The sequence below is a fragment of the Gracilinanus agilis genome, chromosome 5, assembly GCF_016433145.1.
Source record: "Gracilinanus agilis isolate LMUSP501 chromosome 5, AgileGrace, whole genome shotgun sequence".
Classification (NCBI taxonomy): Eukaryota; Metazoa; Chordata; class Mammalia; order Didelphimorphia; family Didelphidae; genus Gracilinanus; species Gracilinanus agilis.
Genome location: NC_058134.1, coordinates 299,441,211 through 299,465,897, shown reverse-complemented (window position 1 = coordinate 299,465,897; position 24,687 = coordinate 299,441,211). Strand labels below are relative to the sequence as shown.

Sequence of the window (24,687 nt, the reverse complement as noted above, 5' to 3'; positions counted from 1 at the left end):
CCCTCCCTTTGAAGGGCTCTGTCCCTCTGACCTTCAAGATCCAATTCAGGGACAGCCTCCTCCGTGAAGCCTCCCCATTTCCTTCTAGACGGTCCCCGGTACTCTTGCCTAGACCCCACACTCCTTTACACTTTGCACTCTCCCTTGTGTCACGGAGACTTCTAGCCATGGCTCATGTGGATGTTGACTCCTTGAGAAAAAAAATCCTCTCACAGGCATGAAGATTTCCTTATCTTCCAGGGTCCTCAGATTCCTCAGTGCGGTTCCCTCCTCCCCTGACCCAAATCCCAATCTACTCCATCCTTCACTAACAGTTGTGACCAAAATGACCAGCCATCCCCAAATGCCTCAAATGAGCCATCCCGCCTATACAGTCCCTGCCTGTTCCCAGGCTGTCCTGGTCCAGCCTCCCAGAGCCCATGCCATGCCGTGGGAGCCGTGACCCCGTCACCAGTGCTTCCTAAGGACCTATGGGATGCTGCCGAGTGAATACGTAATGATGGTGGGGTTCTTTATTTCACATTTCTCCCACAAATGACAACAGGGATGCAGAAAATACAGTCATTGCACTATTGCAGGAACGTGGCTACATACACAGGAAGGGACCCCAGAGCGGTCAGGGATTGGTGTCTCGAACCAGGGTTCCTTTTTGGCACTCAATCATCCCTTCTGAACACCCCAGGAGGCATTGACTACCGTGGGCCTGGCCTGCTGGGGCTGGAGCTGGGCTCTAGCTGGCCCGCACACACAGGCTCTGGCTGTGTTTCTTGGGTTGGAACGTGCCTGTGCGTGGGGCTGGAAAGGATCCAATGGTCATCTGTTTCCTCTACGCCAAAGGTCCCCCCCTCTTCCCACCTTGGCTTTGACCAGCAGAGGCCAAGGCCAACACGTGGCTGTCCTTTCTGAAGACGTGACAAGGGTGCAGGCCATCTCTTGCCAGGTGGGCTTCTCTTGCCCCTTCCTCCTAATCTCCAGCACAGCTCTGGGCAGGTCAGCCTTAGGACAGAAATGAGCAGACAAAGGGAAGAAAATATTGGGCCTTATACACACAGGTGGGGACTGATTCTGGACAGCTTTGCCGCCTCTCAGAACCAGTATTTGGAAACAAAAATGTGGACGTTGACAACGTTGCGATGGGAGACCATCCCGCCCACCACATAGTTCATCTCCAGCTTGAGCGTAGCGTAGTAGGGACCCACGATGGGTCGGACTTGTCGCACCACACCTGTGGAGAGACAGAACACAGGGTCAGGGAAGCGGGGGGCCCGCTGAGAGAGACAGACCCTGCCTCCCCCTCCCCGCCGCACGGCCCTGGGCACCAGGCAGATGGCGAGGGCCACAAGGACCCATCTCTGTCTTCTGGGAGCCAAGGCTTGCTGCCCTCCTCTCGTGGGTCAGAGAGGATTGGTTTGTCATCCTAACTGATTGTGGATTTGAGCCTCAGTAGGCCTAAAAGCTAGAAAGACCCGGGTTTAGTCCCAACCTGACAGATGTGTGGCCCAGCCAAGATGTGACTGCCAAGGGGTGCTGCCCCGCCTGCATTGGGGAGGACCTTCCTCATCTGGAAGTTCCCAGGTGAAGGCTCTCTCCCCAACTCCACAATTTATGCTCTGAGGTTTGGGGACTAAATGAATTCATTGGAAAGCCGGGGAGGCTGAGGACATGGGGGCCACAACGTGGGAGGGGGGTGTCTAAACCAACTTAAAAGCGGCCACTGTTGGCGAGGGTGTTCTCTTCTTCCTTTAGTTGGCAGGACCCCTTCTTCCTCTTCCTTACAGGACAGCCAGGAGCCTTAGCCTTCCCCCAAGGCCTCTCTGTCCTTCCCAAGGCTCTGGTGCTGCCCCCCTCACCCGTGCTGTCCCCACCTATACACGGAAGGAGCTGCATTTCTCCTCCCTTAATGGAATTCTTTGTTTGCCCCTCAAGCCTCTCCAGAGCTGCCCCTCAGCCAACCCTTTTCCCCTCAGCTCAGGAGGGCAGTGCCTAACCAGCTGGACTAAGCTGCTGCCCTTCCCTGATCAAGTTAGGGAGGACACTCTTATCCAGCTAGTCCCCCAGGCTTCCAGAACCTTCCCTTCCTCCATCTCCATGAAGACGGCAAGGTGGAAGTCCTGAGTTCAAATCCTGCCCCAAAGGCTTCCTAGCTGTGGGATGCTGGTCAAGTCACTTAACCTCTTCCTGCTTCAGTTTCTTCCTCTGTAAAGTGCCAGTAGATTCCATGTCTGCCATCCAGAATACGACTAATCCAATCTATGATGAGGTGGTCCTCTCCCCTTGGCACTCTCCTTAGACATCCAGGCATAGCCAGCAAGGCCAGTGAAGGGCAATGAGTGTGTCCTTTAAGGTCTGGCCTGGACCAGTGTGGAGGGGAGGGCAATGGGCAGCACGACTGGAGGCCAAATGATCCACAGAGCCCGGAGTGGGATGGGGGAAGGGCCCCTTGGATCACGGGCCTGGTCCTCCCCAGGCTGTCCCAGAGGCTTCAAGCTAGGGCTTCTCTGTCGGATCCTTAAGGCCCCTCCAAGGTCTAACAAGCCAATCTGCCTCCCTCTGGGACCTCCACCCATGCAGAGGTGTCCTACCTCCCCATCCTCAGTCCAGCCCTTCCTTCTGGGGCTCTGGGCTGTGAGGGGTGCCAGGGCCCAGCCCTTTAAAAGCGTCCCCTGAAAGTGCCCTTTGGTGGGTGTGCTCCACTCTGATGAATGCGCCTCACGGCCCGGAGCCTCGACGTGCCTGTCGGGTGAGTCAGCCCCCAGACGGATGGCTGTTCCCTGGGCGAGTGTCCTCTGGGCCTCCCCACCGGCTGGGTTCACAGCCCGGAGAAGAATAATTCATAGAGGGGCCAGATGATATCAAAAGCAGGCAATGGGGGGCAGAGGTGCTCCCCACTGGTCATAGGAGCTCCTTCCCCGGGGAGGACTTTCTAAAAGGTTCTCCTGTCTGGAAAGCCGGCTTTGCCTTGGCGTGCTGGAGCCCTTTGGACTTCCCGGTGATGGGACGGAGGACGGCGGGAAGGATTCTGGGTACAGTGTGGTCAGAGGACCAAATCTGCATCCTGCCTCTGCCTCCTGACCCCAGTGAGACCTTGGGCACATCCTTCATGGTCGCCACGAAGGGCCCACGCTCTGGGCCTTTGGAGTCAAAGGAGGAGCCTGGACCAGTGGCCCAAAGGCTCACTCTGGCCTGAAATCTGGCCGTGTGAACTCGCAGCCCATGGCTCCCAGTGCCCCTTCCTAGCCCCCCGGGGAGATGTTTGAGTCTTTATGGTCTCCATTTCGACAAGGGGGAAAACTGAGGCCCCTTCTTCGAAGGTCAGCAGAGCCAGTGCTGAGCCCGGGCGCCCCTCGGTCGGATGGCTCGCTCCACCGTGACGTGGGGAAGGGAGGGAGAAGGGCTCTGTGTGCCCTCCTGGCCCCGGGCTGCGCTCCTCCGAAGTCCCTCCCTCTTGGCCTGGCCGCCCACGAGGAGCAGCCTTCGTCTAGTCCCGGAATCACCGTCTCAGGGCAGGACGGACTCTCAGAGAGCGTCGTCCGGTCCCTCCTGAAGCCCGAAAAGCCCCAAGTTATTGGTTCTAGAGACCCTCCCCTGCTCCCTCCCCCCCCCCATGGGACACACTTGGGGGTGCGGACTGTGACCTCGTCTCGTCATGCCCAGCTCCTTCCAAGGGCCTTCATGTCCGCCCTGGTCATCCTTCTCTGCCTGGGCTTCTCACCGTGTCCTTCCTCAAACAAGGCGTCCCCCCAGACGGGGCTGGCCAGGGCTGACTCCAGCAGGAGGCTGGACATCCTCCCTCGTTTGACACACGGGGAAACTGAGGCCCAGGGCGGGGAAGCGGCCGGGCAGGTCTCTCTGCCTGTGGGTGCGGCCTTCCCCTCCAGCCTCTCGTGGCGCTGACCTTCCCCCGGGGCAGGCCCTGGGAGCCGCCTTGGCAGCGGGCTGCGGAGAGGGCGAGGGCGAGAGCGGCTCCCCGAGCCTGGTCGGGGAAAGCTCTCCCCTAATCCCCCGGATTTGGCGTGAAAGCCTCTGCAGATCCCATCTATCAGCGCAGCAGGACGGCTCGGGCTCTTCAGGGGGAGTTTCTGAATGAGGACGTGAGCGCCGGAGCAGCGGAGCTTAATCCTCGGCCAAACTCTCCCAAGGAGGCAGGAGGGAAGGGTCACGGCCGGGCCGGCTTTCACCCCTTTTAGCACCCCGATTTTCAGAGATCGGGGCCAGCGCAGACGGAGGGGGCTTGGTGGAAGGAGCTGGTGGGCAGCCCAAAGGCCGTCCCCCCTCGGGTCCGTGCTCCCTTCGTGCCCTCACCAGGGAGGCCTCGGGGCCCAGGCTCAGGCTAAGTAGACTCCGGCCAGGCCCAGTTCACCTCCAGGACATCCAGAGGCAGAGAGCTGGGCTTCGGAGCCGCGTCCACAAGTCCGGCCCACGGGAAGCTCTTATGGCCCTGGTTGGGGCCGGAGCCGTCCCAGCTGCCTCATTACCTTCCATAACATCTGTGGGCTCTGCCCAAGGGCGAACGGACAGCATTTCCAGAGCATTCAGCATCTTATAATCCCAAGAATTCTGGGGGTCGTAGGCCGCTCCGGGATCTACTGCAGGAAGGGACTGACCCGAGGCACCCTAAGCATTAAGCAGCATTTGAACCCAGACCCCCGGCCTCCCAAACCAGGACTGCCTCCCTCCCTCCCTCAGAAGGGACCATCGGAGGCCGGTGGCCCAAGCGGAGGAATCCTTTGGCTAGCCTGGCTGGCGGTCTGCTCCGGCCTGGGGCTGAGGATCCATCCGGCTCTGTGGCCTCCTCGGCCTCAGTTTCCTCCCTTCAAGATGAGCCACAGGTTCTCGGGGCAGGAAGAACCTCCCAAGGCCCTGTCGGGGCCTAAACTTGTGCTAAAAGGCCTCCAGCCCAGGGAGGAGTCCCAGGCTTGGACGCTGGGGTGAGAAGCGGGGCCGAAGGAGCTGGGTTCAAGTCCTCACCCTGCTCTTGCTCTCGCTGCCTTGGGGAAGGCTCCTCCTCCGCTCTGGGTCTTCCTCCTCTCTTCATCTTCCTCCGCCAGATCAGCTAATAAAGCGGCTCGTGGAGGGGGTTTTGCGCCGCCAATCCCGAGATCCGCTTTGTGACAAGGTTCCTTCGGACGCTGAGCGCAGATCCGTTTTCTAGCTGCGGGGCCGGCCACAGAGAAGGGAAGGCGAGCAGGGAGAGTTTTACAGGCCCGGGGCACAGCCTGGGCAAAGATCCTGAGACCGGAGGCAGAAAGCTGCGAACGGAGAAGTCTGAGGCGACTTGCCTGGATCCGAGGCCCCTGTGCCGAGTGGGCTCCGCCCCTGGCGGGGACCCTGTCTGGGACCGGCTCTGGAGCAGGCGAACTCGGCCCGAGATGGCCGGATGCCGCTGCTCTCCTGGTGCCCGGCACTGCGAAGAGACGGACGGGCACCCCGGCCGCCGGCTGGCCTCCCGGACGACAGACGGGGCTGCCTCTAAAGCAGGAAAAGCAGTCCGGCAGCCCCAGGCTGTGACTTAGCAAAATGGCGTAGAGGCCGGGGTAGGAAAGTCATTCCTGCCGGCCAGGGCAGCCACGAGGACTTCCAGAAACGAAAAGGTGGGCACGATCCACTTCCCATTCGTGCCCGTTTCAGGGAGAGCCCAAGAACTGAGGGAGTGAGTGTGTGTGTGAGTGTGTGTGTGAGTGTGTGTGTGTGTGTGTGTGTGTGTGTGAGTGAGGGAGTGAGTGAGGGAGTGAGTGAGTGTGTGAGTGTGTGTGTGAGTGAGGGAGTGAGTGTGTGTGTGTGAGTGTGTGTGTGTGAGTGAGTGAGTGTGTGAGTGTGTGTGTGTGTGAGTGTGTGTGTGTGAGTGAGTGAGTGAGTGTGTGTATGTGTGTGAGTGAGTGTGTGTGTGAGTGAGGGAGTGAGTGTGTGAGTGAGTGAGTGTGTGAGTGAGTGTGTGTGTGTGTGTGAGTGTGTGTGTGTGAGTGAGTGAGTGAGTGTGTGAGTGAGTGTGTGTGTGAGTGAGTGTGTGTGTGAGTGAGTGAGTGAGTGAGTATGTGTGTGAGTGAGGGAGTGAGTGTGTGTGTGAGTGTGTGAGTGAGTGTGTGTGTGTGTGTGTGTGTGTGTGTGTGTGTGTGTGTGTGAAGTAGTTTGATTTTTTTGGAACATGGAACTCTGGTTGAGGGATGAGCAGGGAAACTTCAGGATGGTCTTTGGCGAGCTCTCTTCTGCATACAAATCTCCTCCCTCCGGGCCTTTGCCCCAGCTGTGCCCCAAGTCTCTACGGTATCCCCACTTCTTGGAATGCCTTCATGCCCGCTCAAGGGCTACCTGGCTCCTGAGGTCTCTCAGGCACTGGCCATCCTTTAGCTCACAGGCACTGGCCAGCAGGGGTTTTAGTATGCTGTGAGATGAGGAGGAGGATTCCGGCCTCGGGCAAACATCGGACTCATCCTTCCAACCTGGTGACTCCAGGACTCTCTCAGGAGAGAGCTTCGCAGGTGCCCTCAGATGGGAGCGCGGCCTCCTAAGGAAGGGGTCTGAGGAGCTGAGCAGCAGCGGCCCGGCGGCCCCCGGCTCGCGCCACTCCTGCTAGATCATCGCCGTCCTAGGCCCCTCGGGCTGGAGAAGGGCACAAGCTGGGCTGCTCCCCGCCTGGGGAGAGCCTCTGACCTGGCCTGGGAGCAGCGGCAGGAGGAGCTCGGAGGCACTTAGGCTGGAGAGAGGGGCTCGGGGGAGCCTGGAGTGGGGGACTAGAAAGAGCCCAGCGGGAAAAGGGGGCGATGGAGCAGAAGTGCCGAGGGCCATTTTCTCCCTCGAGGGAAGGGCTGGCTCCTCGGACGGGTCTTCACGCGGCGCTCGGCTGAAATACAGATGGGGTTCTTGTCTGGGTGCCGGGTGGCTCCGGTACCCCCGAAGTTCCTCCGGCTCAGGGTCAGATCGTGGCCACCCCAGCCTCAGTCTCCCCACGTGTACAAGGAGGGAGTCAGACTCCGGGACTTGGGGGGCCCCTCCCAGCCTGGGGGGTTCGGATGGAGAGAGCCGCGGCTTGTGTAAGGGCCGGCCTGGCTCTGGCCCTCCGGCCCTCTCCTCATGGATCTGAAGGAGGGTGCCTGCCTTTGCTGGGTGCAAAGCTGAACTCGGCCCGCAGGCAGCGGCTCGTGTCTCCCCAAGAACTTGAGCGGCTCCCTTTGAAAACCTGGGAGCCGTTCATGTCTGGGGCTGGCAGCGGGCAGCGGCGATGTCTGCCCCGGGGAAGAGGAAGCTTCATCCTAGCCTGATAACACGGGTCACTCCCTGCGCTCCAGGATGCAGCCGGGTCAGGCTGGGAAGGCGGCCGGTAAAGCCTCTGGGGGGAAACACCGGCCACGGGGGGCTCATTACCTCAAGGAAGGACCGAGGGGGAAAGGGGCCTTGGGACACGGCTTCCTGGCCTCGGCGGGGTTCCCAGGAGTCCAGAGGCAGGGGCTGCTCGGGAAGGATTTGGGGTTTTGATTTGGGGTTTCTGGGCCCTGGGCAGTGGCTTGAACAGGAGGTTTTATGGGCATGACCTCAATATTTCAGTACTTTTAATGAGAAACAGTTGGGCTTTTATGTGGAATTATTTATTATATGTGGTTGGAGGGCGTGGGAGGGAACAGAGAGACCTCAGGACTCACAGTGATCAGGCCCGGCGGCTAGGCCTGGGCCCAAGGCACACATTCATTCACTTCCTCCTCTGTGGACCTCACTTTCCTCAGCTGAAAAATGGGGGTTTGGGAGTAAATGACTTCTAAGGTTCCTTCTGAATCCGCCATTCCCTGTTCTAGGTTCTGAGGTCACAAGGAAACAGGATGATGATGCATGTGAAGCTTGTAGGGACCTGAAGGGCCATCATTCAAACCAAGGTTTGTGTAGACAAGGAAACTGTCTGGCTGGGAGTGGGCTGGGCTCTGAGGAGACGGAGGTGGTAAGTGGGAGAGCCCCCGTCTACGCCAAACTCCTCTGAATCTAAGTCTGGGCTCCCCCGTCCCCTGTTCCCAAGCCTGGCATTCCGTGTCTCTAAGATTCTTTTTAAAGGGAACTGCTTACTGAACTCTTCATTCGTTCTTTCTGGGTGATCTAGAACGGGCACGGGGAAAGGGGCCGACAATCCTAGCTTGGTTCTACTAGCAACGAGGGAACCCATCTGCAAATTTGGAAAGTGGCTGCAGAGGGATCTTTGGAGTCCCAATCCCTCCTGTCCCCAGAGCCAATTAGACAACAGAATGAAGCATTGAATGGTCCAACATCGCCACCTCGTGACACAAATCCCAAACTGTGCCAGAGGGCCGATGGCTGAATTTCATGGAGTTCTGGGGTCCTCTCCAGCTCCGACATCCCCTGTTCTAAGGGCTCTTCCCATTGTCTTTCTGTGTTCTCTGCTCTGAAGCCCCTTTTAGGTTTTCACCTGTGTTTCTGTTCAGGACTCTCCCAGCTCCGACATCACAGTCTACACTAGGAAACCGTCTGGACAGTTTCTTCACTTGTGAAGACAGATTTTTTTTTTTTTAATCAATTCCACAAGTATTTAGTGAACATTTTGCTTTTTTAAACCCTTATTTTCTATCTTAAAATCAATACTATGTATTAGTTCTACAGCAGAAGAACAATAAGGGCTAGGCAATGGGGGTGAAGTGACTTGCCCAGTTAAGTAACTTGACTTATTTTTTTTTAAACCCTTAACTTCTGTGTATTGGCTCCTAGGTGGAAGAGTGGTAAGGGTGGGCAATGGGGGTCAAGTGACTTGCCCAGGGTCACACAGCTGGGAAGTGTCTGAGGCCGGATTTGAACTCTAGGCCTGACTCTCAATCCACTGAGCTACCCAGGTGCCTCCAGTAACTTGACTTATTAAGTGACACAGCAAGGAAGTGTCTGAGATCAAATTCGAACCCAGGGCCTCCCATCTCTAGACCTGGCTCTCAATCCACCGAGGCACCTAGCTGCCCTCTACCAAACATTTCTATTCCTTTCAGTAAAATAATCCTTGGGATTGGGAGATAGAAGGAAATGTGGTTCTAATCCACGTAGAGCTAACAATCCAGGAAAAACAATATGGTAGACACCCCGGCTCACACGACAATAAAAAACTGCAGTAAGAGATCAAAGCTGTTAAACCTGAGTTGGACTTTGAAGGGTGGGTGACTGTGCCTAGGCTTCTGGAGGAAGCCTGGCAGCTTGGCATTGTCAGGACTTGACAGTTTGACACATGTTGGGGAGGCACGAGGACATCTAGAAAGCATACTCACCTACAGTCATGCCATCCAGATACCGCTTAATGATGTCAAAGGAGTCCCTGAGGTTCCCTTCGGTGATGTCAAAGATGATGTCCGCGTGGTTGGCTGGATATGCGGGTGTGACAGCCCGAAGGAAGACGATTTCTGTGGGCAAGGGCACAAGTCAGGAGCGGGTTGCCACTTTGAGCAGGGAAAGACTCATAGATAAAATTAGATAGAGGTGAAGAAAGAAGGAGGCGACGTCAGAGAAGGGGGCCATCCATCCATCCATCCATCCATCCAACAAACAAACAAACAAGCAGCCTCTTCTAGATGGCCCTCGCCTGGAGGAGCTTTCCGAGATACCTATCCTGCCAGCATCCTTGAGGGCCGGATGAGAAATGCCCCTTTGAATGGGGTGGTTCTCCGCTTCTCAGCCAGCAGTACAGAACAAGGAGCCTCGGATTAGGAACCCAAAGCCCTCCTCTCTCTTCCTGCCTTTACAGCTAACAAGGAATGGAACAATGTCTCCAATGCTACCTCGGTGGCTTGAGAGGTGTGCATCGGATGACAGGGTAGCTAGGTGGGCTTGACACTGGTGGGATGATGGCACCCACAGAGCATCATTAATGAGGTGTTCATTTGGAGGGAGGTCTCCGGGGGAAGCACCTCAGGGATCTGTCCTTGGTCTTGCCCTATTGAACATTTTGATCAAGGATTTGAATGAGGTCATAGATGACCAAATCTGCCAATGAAACAAAGCAAGGGGGAGAAGATGCCACTGCATGGCAAAGTTAGGGAGCAATAAGATACCAGATAACCACAAGGATGGGTTAAGTCAAAGAAGATGGCATTTCATCGGGCTAAATGGCAAGGTCTGCACATGGGTTCAAGAAGTCAACGTCACAAACACTGGATAAGTGATGAGTAGGGAGCAAGACGAGAGTTACTCTGAGGAGGAAAGCATTGGGAGGGGTCGGTGGGCTGTAAGTTCAATATGAGTTAAATGTGGGGCTGGGAAATTCAAAAAACGAATGTGGTTTCTAGCTGCATTGAGGGGGGCCATTCCCCAGTCAGCACAGTGGTATGATTTCCTTCCTCTGGCCAGGTTCAGCAACGCATGTGACAGAACAGAAGAGGAAGGCAGAGAACTGAGATGTGGCAGGGATGGGTGGCAGGACAAGGGAATGGGGAAACTGAGAGCAGAAGACAGTGTGGAGCTGAAATGGCCAACTACAAGGTCAAGACTGAGAAAGCTAGACATGGAGTCCAAGCAGGGAGGATATAGCCTGAAAGTGTGCTGAGAATTAGTGTCGGGAAGCTATGGTTGGCTAGAGGAATGTCAGCGTGTTCATGAATGAAGAAGCATTTATAAAGCGTTTAGCATGTGCCAAGCACTGTGCTCAGCAAAAGCAAAGACAGTCCCTGCCCTCCGGCAGCTTACATTCCTTAAAGGGAGCAGTGACCAAAGAGGGGCTTTAGGGTCTAGAAAGTGGCAGAGATGGTGAATGCGCCACAGTGGAACAGATTGGCACACTCCTTCCAGGAACAATGGCAAGACTCATTTAATTATGATTCTAGCCATGGAAAAAGGATGTGGGAGCTGCGAAAAGGTGGCATGTACAGTTTCCAGGTGAGGTCAATAGAGATGACCACATGAGCACCCACTCCTGGATCAAGTCATGGAGATGGATGGAGAGGTTCCAGGTGGGGTGGGATCAGGAGGGAACTCCAGAGCTAAAGAACTGACCATGGAAATGAAAGATGTGGGCAATGAATGGTGAGATCCAGGGTGTGACCATCCCTGAGTGTTGCTGAGGTGGAGCGGAAGAGGGATCTCCTTGGGGTTAGGGAGGCTGAGAAGTTGGTGAGAGGGGGTATCCATGTGGATGCCCTGGCTAAAGGGCACGAGTTAGAGGGGAGAGGAAGATGATGAGTCAGGGAAGGAAGACTTGAGTCAGTGGCAAGGCACCCAGGTCTTCTGACATTCCCTCCCGTGCAGCAGGAAAAAGGCTGAAGTAATCAGGAGACCTGCCTCCAGCCTTCACACTGCCCCCTCCTGCCACCTCCATCAGGGTGTGCTCTGCCCATGGGCAATGCTGATGGCCTAGAGCAGCCCATGTCGCCAAGCTGACCCTTACCTTCGGGACGAGTAAACTCTCGGAATGTGGGCAGTGAGATCACTGTGTGAGAGATCGTGTGGACGGGGTCCAGCACACACGTGACATCATTGGGCCGACAGGACTTGATGCAGCGGACAGTATCTGTCTTCTCATGTCGGATCCTGGGAGAAACAATGGCAAAAAACATGTGGATGGAAATGGTTACTCAGAATAGAGATGGAGGGCAATGAAGGTAGGCAGGACCCAGCCAGAGAGGCACAGAAGAGGGACATTTTCCAGGGAAAGGACCACTGAAGTCTAGGACTGAACCTGGAGTCAGCAGAATTGGGTTCAAATCCCAATTTTGACACTGTTGAGCTAAATCCCTCTGCAGTCATTTTATCTCTTCTGGCCTCATCTTGTTCTTCTTTAAATGGGAGCATAATGCCTGCACTGTTTACCTTTTGGGACCATTGTGAGAAAAATGCTTTGTAGACTGTGAAGCACTAAAGGAAGCAGCCTTATTATTAGGAGAAATAACAAAAAACATGAAGAGAGGAGGGGAAGACAATTAACGCAACCTCCCCATGTTTGAGCTGACCCTGTGGGCTTGAGCCAAGTTGTTCTAATACGGCCCGTCCAGTAGAAAGTGTCACCTAGCATCCTCATCTCTCACAGAGGCCATAGAGCTAGACTCTCCCTATCTCAGTACACAAACCCTCTGAGGTCTGCCTCTGACCACTTGGAGTCTCTGAAATACTCCAAGTGGGGGCCTGCGTACAGTAGGTGCAGACCCTAAAGTGTCAGTGAGTCCCTCTGAACTCTAGGAGTAAATAATGACTCCTCTGACTGGCCCTTATCTATCTTTCCAGCCTCATTAGACATTCCTCCCTTTCCTGCTCTCAGTGGTCACCCCAAGCTGGCCTGCCCTCTGCTCCTCATCCGGCTGCTGGAATAACCTTCCAAAAGAACAAACCTGCCTAGGAACCTTTAGCTGCCACCGTCTCTCAGATGAAGCAGGAGCCATGATTATAGCTTTAGAATGTGGTTTGAGAAGTGGCAATACTAGATTTCCTTTTACTCCCACTTTACCCATTACTTCCTTTGAAGTTCTGGATGACTTTTGCACCTCAAAGTTAGTCTCATCATAATTTTGGCTATTTCTGTAAACCCACTCCTTGGCTTTTTGATTGGCATAACACTAAGCCTATAATTCAGGAAATGTCCTAATTTTTATTATATTCAGCATGGCCCAACCATGAACAATGAATACATCTCCATTACATATATTTGAAAAATGTTCTCATCTCTGTAAAAACCTTAGAACAATTTGTTCAATATCTACTATCAAATATCAATACAACTATGCTTTTCATTTCATTTAATTTACATTTAAATTAATTACAATGCATCAAATGCAACAAGGTTTCATCCCCTTTCTCTGAGTCTCCATGAAGATTCTTTGTCTACTTATTCCCACTCTATTGTCCTCTTCTATGGCTTTAGTGTCAAAGAATCAATAGGGTTTTAGAAGCTATGAAGGGGATAAGTCAAGAGTTATTATCCTGAGGGTGTACTGCAGACCACCCAGCAAAAAGCAAATCAACGATGAGCTTGAGAAACACCACAGACCTTACACAGGAGCACAATATAGGAGTGGCACGGTTCTTCAGTTATCCAGACCTCTGCTGGACCTCTCTTTAACAAAAAGAAAGCAAGCAGCTGCGAAGCTCTTGTCTTGGGCAAGTGATGACTTGGAAGAAAGTCCAGACCCGCTTTGCGGGGTTCCTGGCACATAGTAGGGCTTCATAAATTGTGCTCCCTTCCCTCTATTTTGTAAGTGACTACATGAAATTAGACATACAAAGCTATAAAACTTAATTTATAATGTATGTATGCACATATGTGTGTGTGTGTGTGTGTGTGTGTGTGTATAGATACACAGACTTGGCAAATGGGCAATGAGTTGGGTCCACAATTAAACAGGAGGAAAAGGGTGGCCTTTTCAAAAAATTGAAAGATTCCTTTAATGACTCCAAAATTCCCTCAGAATCAAAGCTTTGCTCATCTCTTTAATACCAGGATCCTACCAGCATTGTGGTATACTCATGAAATGTGCCAACCTCCAAAGAGCTGAGAATTATTGTCACTCAGAGGGCATCAGAGAGGGACATGGTGGGCATGAGCAGACTGCAACATGAAGCAAATGAGTAACTATGAAGCAGGGGATGCCATCCAAAAAGTGTTCAGTGAAAAAGATGATCATGGGTTTCATGACGTCAAGAGACATCTTGATATGATGTCAAGAGCAGGGAGTAACTGATGGAACTCTCCTGTGTTCCCCTCTTATCCTCTCAGAAGAAAATGAGAAAGGGCTCCCAAGACAACCCCAGAGAAGGATGTAGCATGGGATTGACACTTGTGAATGGAGTGGCAGCTGTGCCCTCAGAGGGTGCATCCCCATCAATAGCCTCAGAGATCCAACTGAGGGTCCAGAGAAGGGGGCAACAGAATCTCAAAGTTAAAATAATTCGGAATATTAGCCCAAGGGGGTGGAACAGTCTCAAAAATGAAATTTCAGATACCACCATGAGCAATTCTGTTAGAAGAGAAGAGAAGCAGCCTCAAGAGACCAGTGGGGATAAGAAGGAAATCAATCAATCAGCCCACTGGATTTCTGAGGAGTCAGCAATCCCAGAATCTTTTAGATAGAGAGAATCCAAAGTCTCCCAGGATAACTCCTCCACACCAGCCCTGATAAATATTAAACTCCACTTAAAGATCTCTTGTGGCATCACCATCCAAGATGGCCAATGGCACTTTAGGATAATTCTCGCTGTAAGGAAGTTTTTTAAGTCTAAATCTGGAGAGCAACTAGGTAGCTCAGTGAATTTAGATCCAGGCCTAGAGGAGGGAGGTCCTGGGTTCAAATCTGGCCTCAGACACTTCCTGGTTGTATGACCCTGGGCAAATCACTTGACCCCCATTGTCTAGCCCTTATCACTCTTCTGTCTTGGAAGACAGAAGGTAAGAGTTTTTGTTTTTTTTAAAGACTAAATCTTTCTCCTCTGAACTTTTATCCTATTTTTTTTGTTTTATACTTTGGGGCCAAGCAGATTAAGTTCCATCTCCAAATGGACAATGGCCCTTCAAACACTTGTGTATAGCTCTCAGTTTTATGTCTCCAATTCCTTCAAGTGATCCTCATAGGGCAGTGATGGTGAACCTTTTAGAGATGGAGTGCCAGGCCCCCTTCACCCCCCCAGACTGAGTGCTGTGACCCTTCCCACCACCAAATGCTTAATGCACCCCACCCACCCTTACCCCACACAGGGGAGGAAGAAAGCACTCCCATAGGGCTACTGAGTGGATGAAGTGAGGAAGGTCCTCATCGAGTAGAGAGGGAGAAGGGAGTGGCCCAAGCTCCCCACTCCCCTCCGGCTCTGCTGCCTGTGACCCACCCACCTTACCCCTGTGAGCTCCCATTGGGCTGCTGGGCATAGGGGTGGGCGATGTGAAAGAATGTCATCAGGCACGGTGGAGAGGGGGAAGGGAGCAGTTCTGCCCAAGACCCTCTGCCTTTCTAGTATTCTAGATTCTGGTGGGGGAGTGGTCAGGGAGGGCAGCCACACGCCCACAGAGAGTGCTCTGCGTGCCATCTTTGGCACCTGGGCCATAGGTTCATCCTCATCATTGTTGTAGGGCAACCTCCAGCCCTCACCTTCCAGGTGGGCCCGTTCTAGATCCAGTTCCATTTTTCACCGTCCCTCTTAAAGTGCAGCCCCCGGAATCAATCACAGGCATACAGCTGTTGTCTGAGCCAGATGGTGGGTCTGCCACCTCCCTTCTCCGACATTATATGCTTATTAAAAGTAGGAAGATGCCCTGCTCGTGTTCTGGAATCATCGCTGCTTCCCTGTTTGGAGAATTGCTTTGAAACCACAACGTACATCTCCAAAGTATTCAAGCTCACCCACTAACAAAACACCAAGTTGTTTTGTTGGTTTGACTGCTGTGCCCATGCCAAATGCACTTTTTGTTTTACTGACAGCAGTTATCTCAGGTATCTCATGTGCCACCACTGTTATTACAGAATATGACTAACCTTGGAAGACCCACTGGGGATCCGTAAGCTGATCGCGCTGGCAGGCCGAAGCTTGGAAAGCCTGGAGGGCTGCTTTTCCCCCTGGAGATGCCTCCCCACGAGTCTTATTTATGCAAGAGACTCCTGAGGAACTTCTCTCTCCCAGGGACTCCTAAGAGAAGCCAGCTTCCTGCACCAAGCCTTCTTCATAGCCATTGTATGTCTGTGCCTCACAAGCAGAACCAGAAAATATTCTTGCTATAAGTCCCTCGTCTCAGTCGTGTCTAGGTGGGCAGACCCCACGGGGTAGGTCGCGATGTGGGATGACTGTCTCGTTGCTGGCACATAGCCAGGGCTTAATCGATACCACTCGATTTCATGACTGATGGATATCCTGTCAGATCTTCCACAGAGGATCTCCTCAGTGCCCTGGCTACGGGTGGAGGCGACCTGGGGGGAGTGAGACGGCCCTCGTGTCCTCCCTCGTTCGTCTTCTCCCCCTGGCTACATGACACTCGGCCATCTTTCCCACACGGGCCCTGCAGAACACCGTGAGGATGCTTCTTGCACCTTCGGTCATCACTGAGAGTCATTCACAGAAGGTGAGCTCCCCGAGGCCATCTCGCGTTTAGATCTGCATCCCCGGCTCCCCACGTGGTACCACACTGAGTCCTGGCTGATTGCCTGGCCCGGGCGTACACAGCCTCTCTCTTCCTCTCCCCCCTGCAGGTCCGACTGCAGGGCAGTGACGGCGGCTGACCATTCCCAGATCCTTAGCAATCCCAGCAGCACCCTGCGGTTACTTACCACCGCATCCTAGCCAGGACATCCCGAGCAAGTTCCTAAACCTTCCAGAGTCTCGGGCCACTCTCCAAGGCTTTGTTTGTTGGTCTGACTGGCGGGCAGAGCCTCCTCACCTTGGAGTTCCACTCATCAATGATGTATTCTAAGAATAAATTCTACGATCTGGTGAATCCCGGGAGGACTCCTTCCCGATAGCTAGAAGCAGGCTGTCACATGTCACAATACTCTCTTTTGTAAAGGGTCAGGACAAGAGGGGCCAGAAAACGGTCCGGGCCAGACCGAGAGGGAGATCCGAGAGGGACTCCCAAAGTGTGGCAAACCGTCTGGAGACTATCTCAGGCTTCGAGAGCATCCCTAAAGGCCCACTGACTCTTCTCCCATCTATCAACAACCTCAGTGAGTCGTCTCTCTCTCTATGGATGGAGGAAGCTATCACGGACATCTGACAATGGTCCCCATCTTTCCCATCTAACCATTAACTGAGACAAATAGAGAAGCAGAGATTCCAATGGGCTGATTATTAAGTAGGAAAAAGCAGATCATGTCAAATTGCTTACCATCTCTGGAAAGGGGAGGGAAGGGCGTGAGGGAGACAATTTGGATCTTGTAACTTCAGAAATGTATGTGGAAAGTCATCATTACATGCAATTGGTAAAATAAAATATATTTTGAACAAATTTTAAAATATAAAAAATAAGAAAATGGCGGATCGTGGCTCTGACATCAATGGTGTCATGTTGGGGCTCCTCTCATCTCTCTGATTCTCAAATGCTCAAAGTATACTTTGCTCTAAATTCAGCCTGTTTCCATGAAATGAATCATAGGACTTGATGATAAGCCTGACCTAATTCTTCATAAATAACTACGGTGGGGCTGGGGAGGGATGATATCCTCTCTCTCCCCTCCCTACAGTAAGAACCATCTCATTCAGGGATTGTGGAAGTTGGCCTGGCTTGCATGATGCCAGACATCTGGTTTTTGAAGAACATCATGAATCAGTCTTCTCCCTCATGTCAGAAGAATAACTAATGTCCCTTAGCAAACACTGCTCCCGTAAGGGTGAGCCCAGAGGCCTTCCCAGACCATCAGCTACCGTACCAGTCCTCTCAGAATATTGGGTGACCCTACACTTCCCCCAAGTCCTATTCTTGTCTATGCAACCAATCTACTTTCACCTTTATTATTATTTTTTAAAATGACGGGGCTTACTAGAAACAAAGTAGGTGTCCATCAGCTCAGGAATGGATAAACAAACTGTGCTAGACAAATGTAATGGAATACTCCTGCGCTATAAGAAACGGCGTCTGTGATGAATACAGAGAAGCCTGGCAAGATCTACGATTCAGTGATTCCCAAAGTGGGTGCTACCGCCCCCTGGTGGGTGCTGCAGCGATCCAGGAAAGCGGTGATGACCACGGGTGCATTTATCTTTCCTATTAATTTCTATTAGAATTTTTTAAAAATTAATTTCCAGGGGGCTAAGTAATATTGTTTCTGGAAAGGGGGTGGTAGGCCAAAAAAGTTTGGGAACCATTGAATGAAGCAGTACAGAGGGGAATCAGAAGAGCCAAGGAAACTGGAAACAAAATAAACACAATAACTATAAGAACGTACTAGAAAAGACCCACCAAATAAGCAAAATTGAATATTGTGAAACTAGAATAACCAAGAAGGAACTTCCAACCTGGTTGGTGACTGCCCCTCCCAAAACCTGTGTTGGGAAAGCATCCGCCATCACTTTGTTCCTCTGCTCCAATGACCTCCTCCTCAGCCTCCACGCCAACCACTAGAATCATGATCTAGGAAATTAACTCTGCCATTTTTCCTGGGTGGGGACTGCTAGCCTACAATCCTTTGGTCCCATTCACCATTTCCATAATTTTCCAGACTAAAGTGCCTCTCCTTAGTCACCATTCCCCATATGTGTGGCGTTCCCCCTCCCCCATTAGATTATAAGTTCTTTTATTAACATCTCTGGTGAGGGAAGATGAGAAGGGACCTGTTTTATATCCTACGCCATATTCCCCCTCTCGCTTCATTCATCTCCTTTCCAGCTAAGCAAAGAAATGAACATGAAATCCTCCTCCCTAGCTCCTGGGCTAATTGGGTGCCATTTTGTAATCTTTTTCTTGGATCTTTTCTTCTAATCAGCCAATTCTTTAATCAGAGCTTCCCTGGCTTCTTCCACCCCCCCCCAAAGGCTATGGTTGATAAATCTGAATAACTATAAATGGGTAGCCCATAGATAAATCACTTAGAATAAATTTATCCCTACTTGAACCTATTTCCTTCTTCTCCCTGAAGGGATTTAGCTTTAAGATTTGGATGTTGAGTCTTGAGAACAAAACAGAAGTAAAAGTCATTGCATGAAAAAATGACCTTAAAATATTCCTGTAATTTTAATTTTAAGTACCCCTGATATCAGCAATTGAAGAAATAAGAAATATATATATATATATATGTGTGTGTGTGTGTGTGTGTGTGTGTGTGTGTGTATTCCTACTAGGAAATGAAATTTTCTGTATTATTAGACAAAAAGAAACAAAATTTAAAAGCATGTAAGCTCCTCGAAGGCAGGAGCTGTATTGTCTTTGTAGCTCCATCACTAGACACAAATTTAGCTTAATAATGTTTTTTTTTTCCATTTACCCATTCTACCTGGACCCGAAGAAGAAGAGGAATGAGAATGGGTATGAAACCTTATAGATAAGGTCAGACTTGTGTAATATATTGCTTAACTTTGCTAAGCTGTTTTCCCCTCTCTTGTTGATTCTTTGTTATAAAGCAGGGGTCGGCAACCTTTTTGGCCGTGAGAGCCATAAACGCCACATTTTTTATAAAGTAATTTCGTGAGAGCTGTACAGTGCTCACAGTGCGCTCCGGTAACAGCGCCTGAAAAAAATGGACTTTATGTCTCCTGCAAAAAGAGCCATACGTTGCTGACCCCTGTGCTAAAGGATGGCTCTCTGAGAGGGAAAGGGGAGCGGTGGGGAATCAGGTACGTTGGGAAATGTAGGTGATGTCATGCAAAAGATATCAATAAATTGCTTTTAGCGTGATGGCGGGATTACATATCAGGTTTTACTCTACATTACATTACAGATCGCTTTTAACACCTGTCCCACTATGGACACTAGATCTTTCTCCCCCAACCCTTGTTTTAGAAAAAGGACACCCAAATCATCGACATGAAGGAGATGAGAGTTTCTTAAGAGCAGAGATTCGAGTCTTAGCTAAACTCTACCGTATGCTTCAGAAGCCTTCGATGTCACGTTAACGTCAGCTGCCAACATTTTTGTCATTACTAGTATTCCCCAAGCATGATGTTCTTCTGCACACAGGAAATATTGGCCACAAACATGGGACAAGTTAAATGGAATCGTTCCCATTATTCCTGCCAATAACAGCCTTCATATGGGATGATGTCAGATGCCGGAGGCAGACGATCACTCGGGAGTAACCATTGGCCATGTCTCTCTGTTCTTCTACTCCTGCAGAGCCCCAGCCATCCTGAGGACCATTTGACACAATCCTATAAGCTTTTCTTAAGCACGATGTGCCAGGTCCTTTCCTAGACCCAGAGGCGTAAGAGAAACAGGAGTTTACATCCTACTGAGGCCAAGCCCGAGTCCAGGAAGAAGCAGGACTAATGACTTCCCACTGCCTTCCCCCTCTCCCCCATCAACTCAGGAAAACATGCAGAGGGAAGAAAGAGACCTCCATTTCCGACAGTCTTTTTTTCCAAAACAGAAGGTAAGGAAACGAGAGATCCCAGCCTGGTGAAGAAGAGGTTTATTGACTAGATCACAAAGTCCCTCAGTGAAAATCAACCCCAAACCATCCAAAACACCCACAACATTTCCTTTTTCCCTTAAACCAGGGATCACACCATCAGAAAAGCCGGCATTCCCTAATGGCTAAGGAAAGGGAGGCCTACCCTAGTGTTGTTAGAGGCATCCGGGGGACAGTGGTGAGACCTGAAGGCAGCAAGACCTAGCGTGTGTGTGTGACCCTGAACAAGTCACGTAAGTTCTGTGCGCCTCCATGTCCTCATCTCTAAAGGGAGGGGTTGGTCCCTCCCAACTCTAGGCCGTCCTTCTGCTATTCTGCTAGAGCTAGGAGTGAAATGAGGAGCTGGTCTGTGGAGCTGCACTCAGGTTCACAAGGCTGTGATTTTATTAGAAGGAACGACAGCTTCTGAACTCGGGAAGAATTCATGGAGAAACACAAAGAAAGCCATTATGAAGCTCGGCCTTGGGTCACCTCTCTGCCCTCTACCAAGACTGGCTTAGTCTCCCTCTCACACGGCGGGAGAGAGAGGCCAGGCTGCCCCGAGAAGGAGATGATTGTCCCAGGGACAACCCTTACTGACCATCTGCTGTCATGAAGCCCTCTAAGACATGCACAGTGCTTCCTTTCTACACATGATCTCATCTGACCTTCAAACAAGCCCGGGAGGTAGATGATCCCCATTTTACAGACGAGAAAATGGAGGCTTGGGAATGGGTATAAGGACCTCTTCAGGATCATCCAGCTGCTAAATGCCACCAGAGGCAGGATCTGAACTACCCTCCTTTCTCCAGGCTTTCCCTTGCCTGGTGGGTCTTCCCTCCGAAGCTAGCAAGGCTTTGACAACAGGCTCAGGGCTGGACTGGGGATCTAAGCCCCCAGGCCTAGCTGGGTTCTCCCTACGGGTGACCAGGGCCTCCTCAGAGTCGTCCGTAGAGAGGGTACCCACAGCAGAGAAGTCCTCGCCCATCCAAGGATCCAAGGGCAGAGAGGAGAGTGGGAAGACCCCTGAAGGCTGGGATTCTGGTTCCACTTCTGCCACCTACTAGGTGTATTGGGGGGCAAGGTGCGAGCCTCAGTTTCCTCACTTGTAAACTAGAAATAAAACTACTTGGCCTGCCAGTACCATAGTTGGGCGATCCTAATTAAAGGGGCCAGGCCAGGGCCAAAGAGCCACAAGGACGCTAGGGTAGAGGAGCAGTGTGGGAGCACTTTATTAATCCTGGGGCAGAGGAGGGAGGTGCTCAGAGCTCAGCGGTCACGAAGACGTGAAGCTTGGCGACAAAAGTGTTCAGCGTGCCATGACGAAGCAGCTCCATCTGCACGGTAAGGAGCAGGTCCCGGGGCTCCAGGACCGGCCTGTGCAAGGCCACCACGCTATTGTGCGCGGACACTTTTTGGGTGGTGAAAAAGCCCTCCTCGTTCCCGCTGGTGATGGCGAGGTAGACGCGGTCCCCAGGGACGGCGCTCGAGGGGCCCATGCGGAAAATCACGGCCGGCACTTGGATGGTGGTAGGGAAAGAGAGGTGATAGTGGGTTATTCTCAAGGGCAGCCTCTGGCATTCCTGATTCTCATTACAAGGCAAGCGCTCACAGCGACTGCAAGAAAAGGAAGAAGACAAAGAAAGAGGAGCATTAGCGCCGGAGGAGCAAGCGAGGCAGACAGGACGGGCTGGAATAATGGGGTTAGGGGTGAAAAGATTAGGGGGACCGGACTCCAGGCAGCAGCCCCAAGAGGAGGGCCGGAAGGGCGCAGAGGCCAAAGACCTGGGCTTGGCCAAGAACAGCGGACGGGCTGTGAGAGGCCCGGCTTCCGACTGCGCCTGGCACCAGCTGCCCCGGGAGCCAGCGCCGGCCCAGCCTTCTCACACGATATCCGGGGGGTGGGCTAGATGCTCTCTAAGGGCCCTTCTGGAGAGAAGCCCGAGCTCCCGGGACCCGGAGCCTCCCTTCCCTGGTGAGGCAGGGCGGAAAACACTCTCGCTGCTTGCCAAAGGCTCTTCGGAGGACAGAATTCCTTTTTAAAGATTAAAACGAGCCCGAAATGGGTGCTGCGTTCATTTCGGAAACTTGGAGCAGGGGATGTCGGGGCTGCGAGGGGCCTTAGAACAGGGAATGGCAAAGCTAGGAAGGGCCTTACAAGACAATCCTGTCATGCAAGAGACGCCCCATATTTTATAGGTCAGCGAAAGAGAGGGAAAGTGGCTTTCTTGAGGTCCCACCACAAAGGAACAGAAGGGTAAGCCTCGAACGATGCCCCCCGCGCGGTTCTTCCCAAGGGGCTGTTCCTGCTCAGAACTTGGCATCTGAGGAGCTGAGAAGTCAGGAGGCGGCCCTTGTCCCCGGGCCAAGACAGGCTGGGCTGCTTCACAAAAGGGTTCAAGGTTCCAGTCACCAAGGGGTGATCTAATCCGGGAGCACAGCGCAAGAAAAGGGGGAGAGGCCAGGCGCGGACCCAGAACATCCCAGACCTCCGAAGGGATCCCCGGGAGCCCCTGCCTTCACTGTAGGGCCGGCTCTAACACTTCACTGAAGGACAAAGAACTAGTTTACTTGGGGCCGCATCCCCTGCGTCCGGAACCGGATAGAAAACACAAAGAAAAAGAGAAGAGGAGGAAGGAGGACGAGAGGGACCGCAGCCCCCGTTCCACGGCTATCCTCCGGTCACAGCGTTTGTGAAGCCCCGGCTGAGACGGGACTCTGGGGGAGGCCACGGGCCCTTCCTGCCCTCAGGTACTTGCAGTCTAGCAGGGAAGAGGCCAAAGATAATTGTGACCAGACCCACAATAATCGTCTGAGAGGAAGAGGGCTAAGAGAACTGGACCCCTTTTATAAATACGGAGCCTGAGGCTCTAAGAGGGAAAGGACTTGGCCAAGGTCACAAGGAATGAAGCTAAGAGTTCAACCCAGATCTCCAGACTAATGTTAGGCCCTTCTCATCAACCCCATGCTGTCTCTCGATGAAAAAGCTTTCCCAAGACTGGCCAAGTGCCTTGGCTGCGCCATGCCCCGTGCTGGGGACTAAAGCTACAAAGACGGCGACAGGACGATGTTTCCCTCCAAGGAGCTGCCGTTGCTAGCAGGTGACGTCCAAAGGCACATAAAGCGCTTGGCACTGGTGACCCCTCTGGAGCTCTGGGGGGCCCGGCACTCCCGATTCCAAGAGGTGAAACGGCCCACAGTGGTGGCCAGAAGGACAAGGATAGGCCTCCGGGGGAGACCCAAATGAAGGAAGAATTGAAAGGAATTGGTGGACCGGGTCCGGGGAGCAAAGGATGCCGGGAACAACTGGCCCATGGGGATGGGGTGGGGGGAGGGTGTCACCAGACACCAGAACCTGCTCCTGAGTGTGTCCCCCTCAAAGGACTGGCAGAATGCCCGGGGGGGGGGAGTCTCGCTGGTCCCCAGAAACTAGAAGTCCAGTGAGGGCTGGAGACCAATCTTGTGGCCATCCAGGGAGGAAATTCACTCAGTCCCTCAAACATTTACTAACCGCCTGTTGGGGCTCTTTTCCAAACGTTCCTCTGTCGTTGGGTTCCTGAAAAGCTATTAAGACGCTACCCGATGCATCACCTGTAAAGTGTTGTTTTCCGATTTGTTCAGCAGGCGGCGCTGTTGGGAAGGGCTGGGGAGGAATTGGGAAAGTAACGAGAAAATTAGGAAGAGACTTTGAAGACCGGGTCAAGAGAAGAGGCCGGACCCGTGAAAGTGCACAGAGAATAGAATTAGCTCAGCCTGGGAGAGATGGAGAAGGGGGAAAAGAAGAGAAAGAAAAGGGGGGCAGAGCTGGGGGCTTGGGAGCTATGGGAGCTCCCACCTCTGTGCCTCAGTTCCCTTAGCTGTCAAATGGGGGCAAGAGCATGCTTAGGCATCCACTCATCGGAGTCCCTTAGCCTTTCCCTCCAATGCTTGAGAGGCCAATGGGGGAGGGGGTGAGGCCTCCTCTCGGACCCCCCTTTGAGCTAAAAGCAGAAACTGGGTGGCACCTGGGGCTGCCCCTCCGCCAGAGGCTGGGTGCCCACAATGACGGGGAGGGAGTACTGATGGCCGTTCACATTCCTACAGCCCTCTTGGGCTTGCAAAAGTGCTTTAGAGCCTGCACTGAACTAATTACCACAGAGAGCCTCATCCCCACTTAACAGTGGAGAAAACTGAGCCTCAGAGGTGGGACTTGGCCCAGGTCCCCCAGCAAACAGGAGACTGAGGTTCCATGCAAAGCCGCTCCCTCGCCGTACCTCGCCTCAGTAGCAGCAGTTCAGGGCCAAACGGAGCCCAGAGCTGGAAGCAGCCTCAAGGCAAAGACCCCCAAAGGCAGCGATCCCCACCCCAGGCCCCTCTTCCAGTCCTCGGGCTGATACGGATGGGCCTGCTGCAGCCCCATTCTCGTGGGGGGCCCAGGGAAAGCTCTCGGCCCTTCTCCCAAAGCAGAATAGTCCATTCGAGACAGAGTGGACGAGACACTGTGGACTGTCCAGGTTTGGTGTGCCTTTATCTAGGATGGTTGGGAAGGAGAAGAGGAGGGAGAAGAAGAGGGGAGAAAGGGAGGAAGAGGAGGAGGAGGAGGAAGAGAAGAAGGAGGAGAAGAAGAAGAAGGAGGAGAAGAAGAAGGAGAAGAAGAAGAAGAAGAAGAAGAAGAAGAAGAAGAAGAAGAAGAAGAAGAAGAAGAAGAAGAAGAAGAAGAAGAAGGAGGAGGAGGAGG

The 24,687-nt window shown here is 52.7% G+C and overlaps 2 protein-coding genes across 2 annotated transcripts in view; both read right to left on the bottom strand.

The window, feature by feature from the left end:
* Window positions 1–497: 497 nt before the first annotated feature.
* LOC123250268 (fibulin-1-like) lies at window positions 498–20,958 on the bottom strand. The gene is made up of 4 exons (XM_044679279.1): window positions 20,795–20,958; window positions 11,351–11,493; window positions 9,243–9,374; window positions 498–1,225 (listed from the first exon to the last, which is right to left on the bottom strand). The coding sequence occupies exons 1-4, from the start codon at window positions 20,956–20,958 to the stop codon at window positions 1,086–1,088; spliced, it is 579 nt and encodes a 192-aa protein (XP_044535214.1). The 3' UTR covers window positions 498–1,085.
* A 169-nt stretch (window positions 20,959–21,127) lies between these two features.
* The window catches only part of FBLN1 (fibulin 1), a 63,604-nt gene continuing 60,044 nt past the window's right edge, over window positions 21,128–24,687 (bottom strand). Inside the window, exons 14-16 of the mRNA XM_044679278.1 lie at window positions 23,482–23,512; window positions 23,020–23,196; window positions 21,128–21,587 (exon numbers count right to left, since the gene is read on the bottom strand). Of these exons, the coding sequence (XP_044535213.1) occupies window positions 21,233–21,587; window positions 23,020–23,196; window positions 23,482–23,512 (563 nt within the window). The 3' untranslated portion in view covers window positions 21,128–21,232. The remainder of the gene's footprint in view (window positions 21,588–23,019; window positions 23,197–23,481; window positions 23,513–24,687) is intronic.

Excerpts from the sequence above, each read along its gene's own strand:
- LOC123250268 (XM_044679279.1), bottom strand. The coding sequence starts at position 20,958 with ATGGGCGAGGACTTCTCTGCTGTGGGTACCCTCTCTACGGACGACTCT. Across the intron at positions 11,494-20,794 it reads TCGGAGGGAAGACCCACCAG|GATCCGACATGAGAAGACAG; the intron begins GCAAGGGAAAGC and ends TGTTTCTCCCAG. Across the intron at positions 1,226-9,242 it reads TCTGGATGGCATGACTGTAG|GTGTGGTGCGACAAGTCCGA; the intron begins GTGAGTATGCTT and ends GTCTCTCCACAG.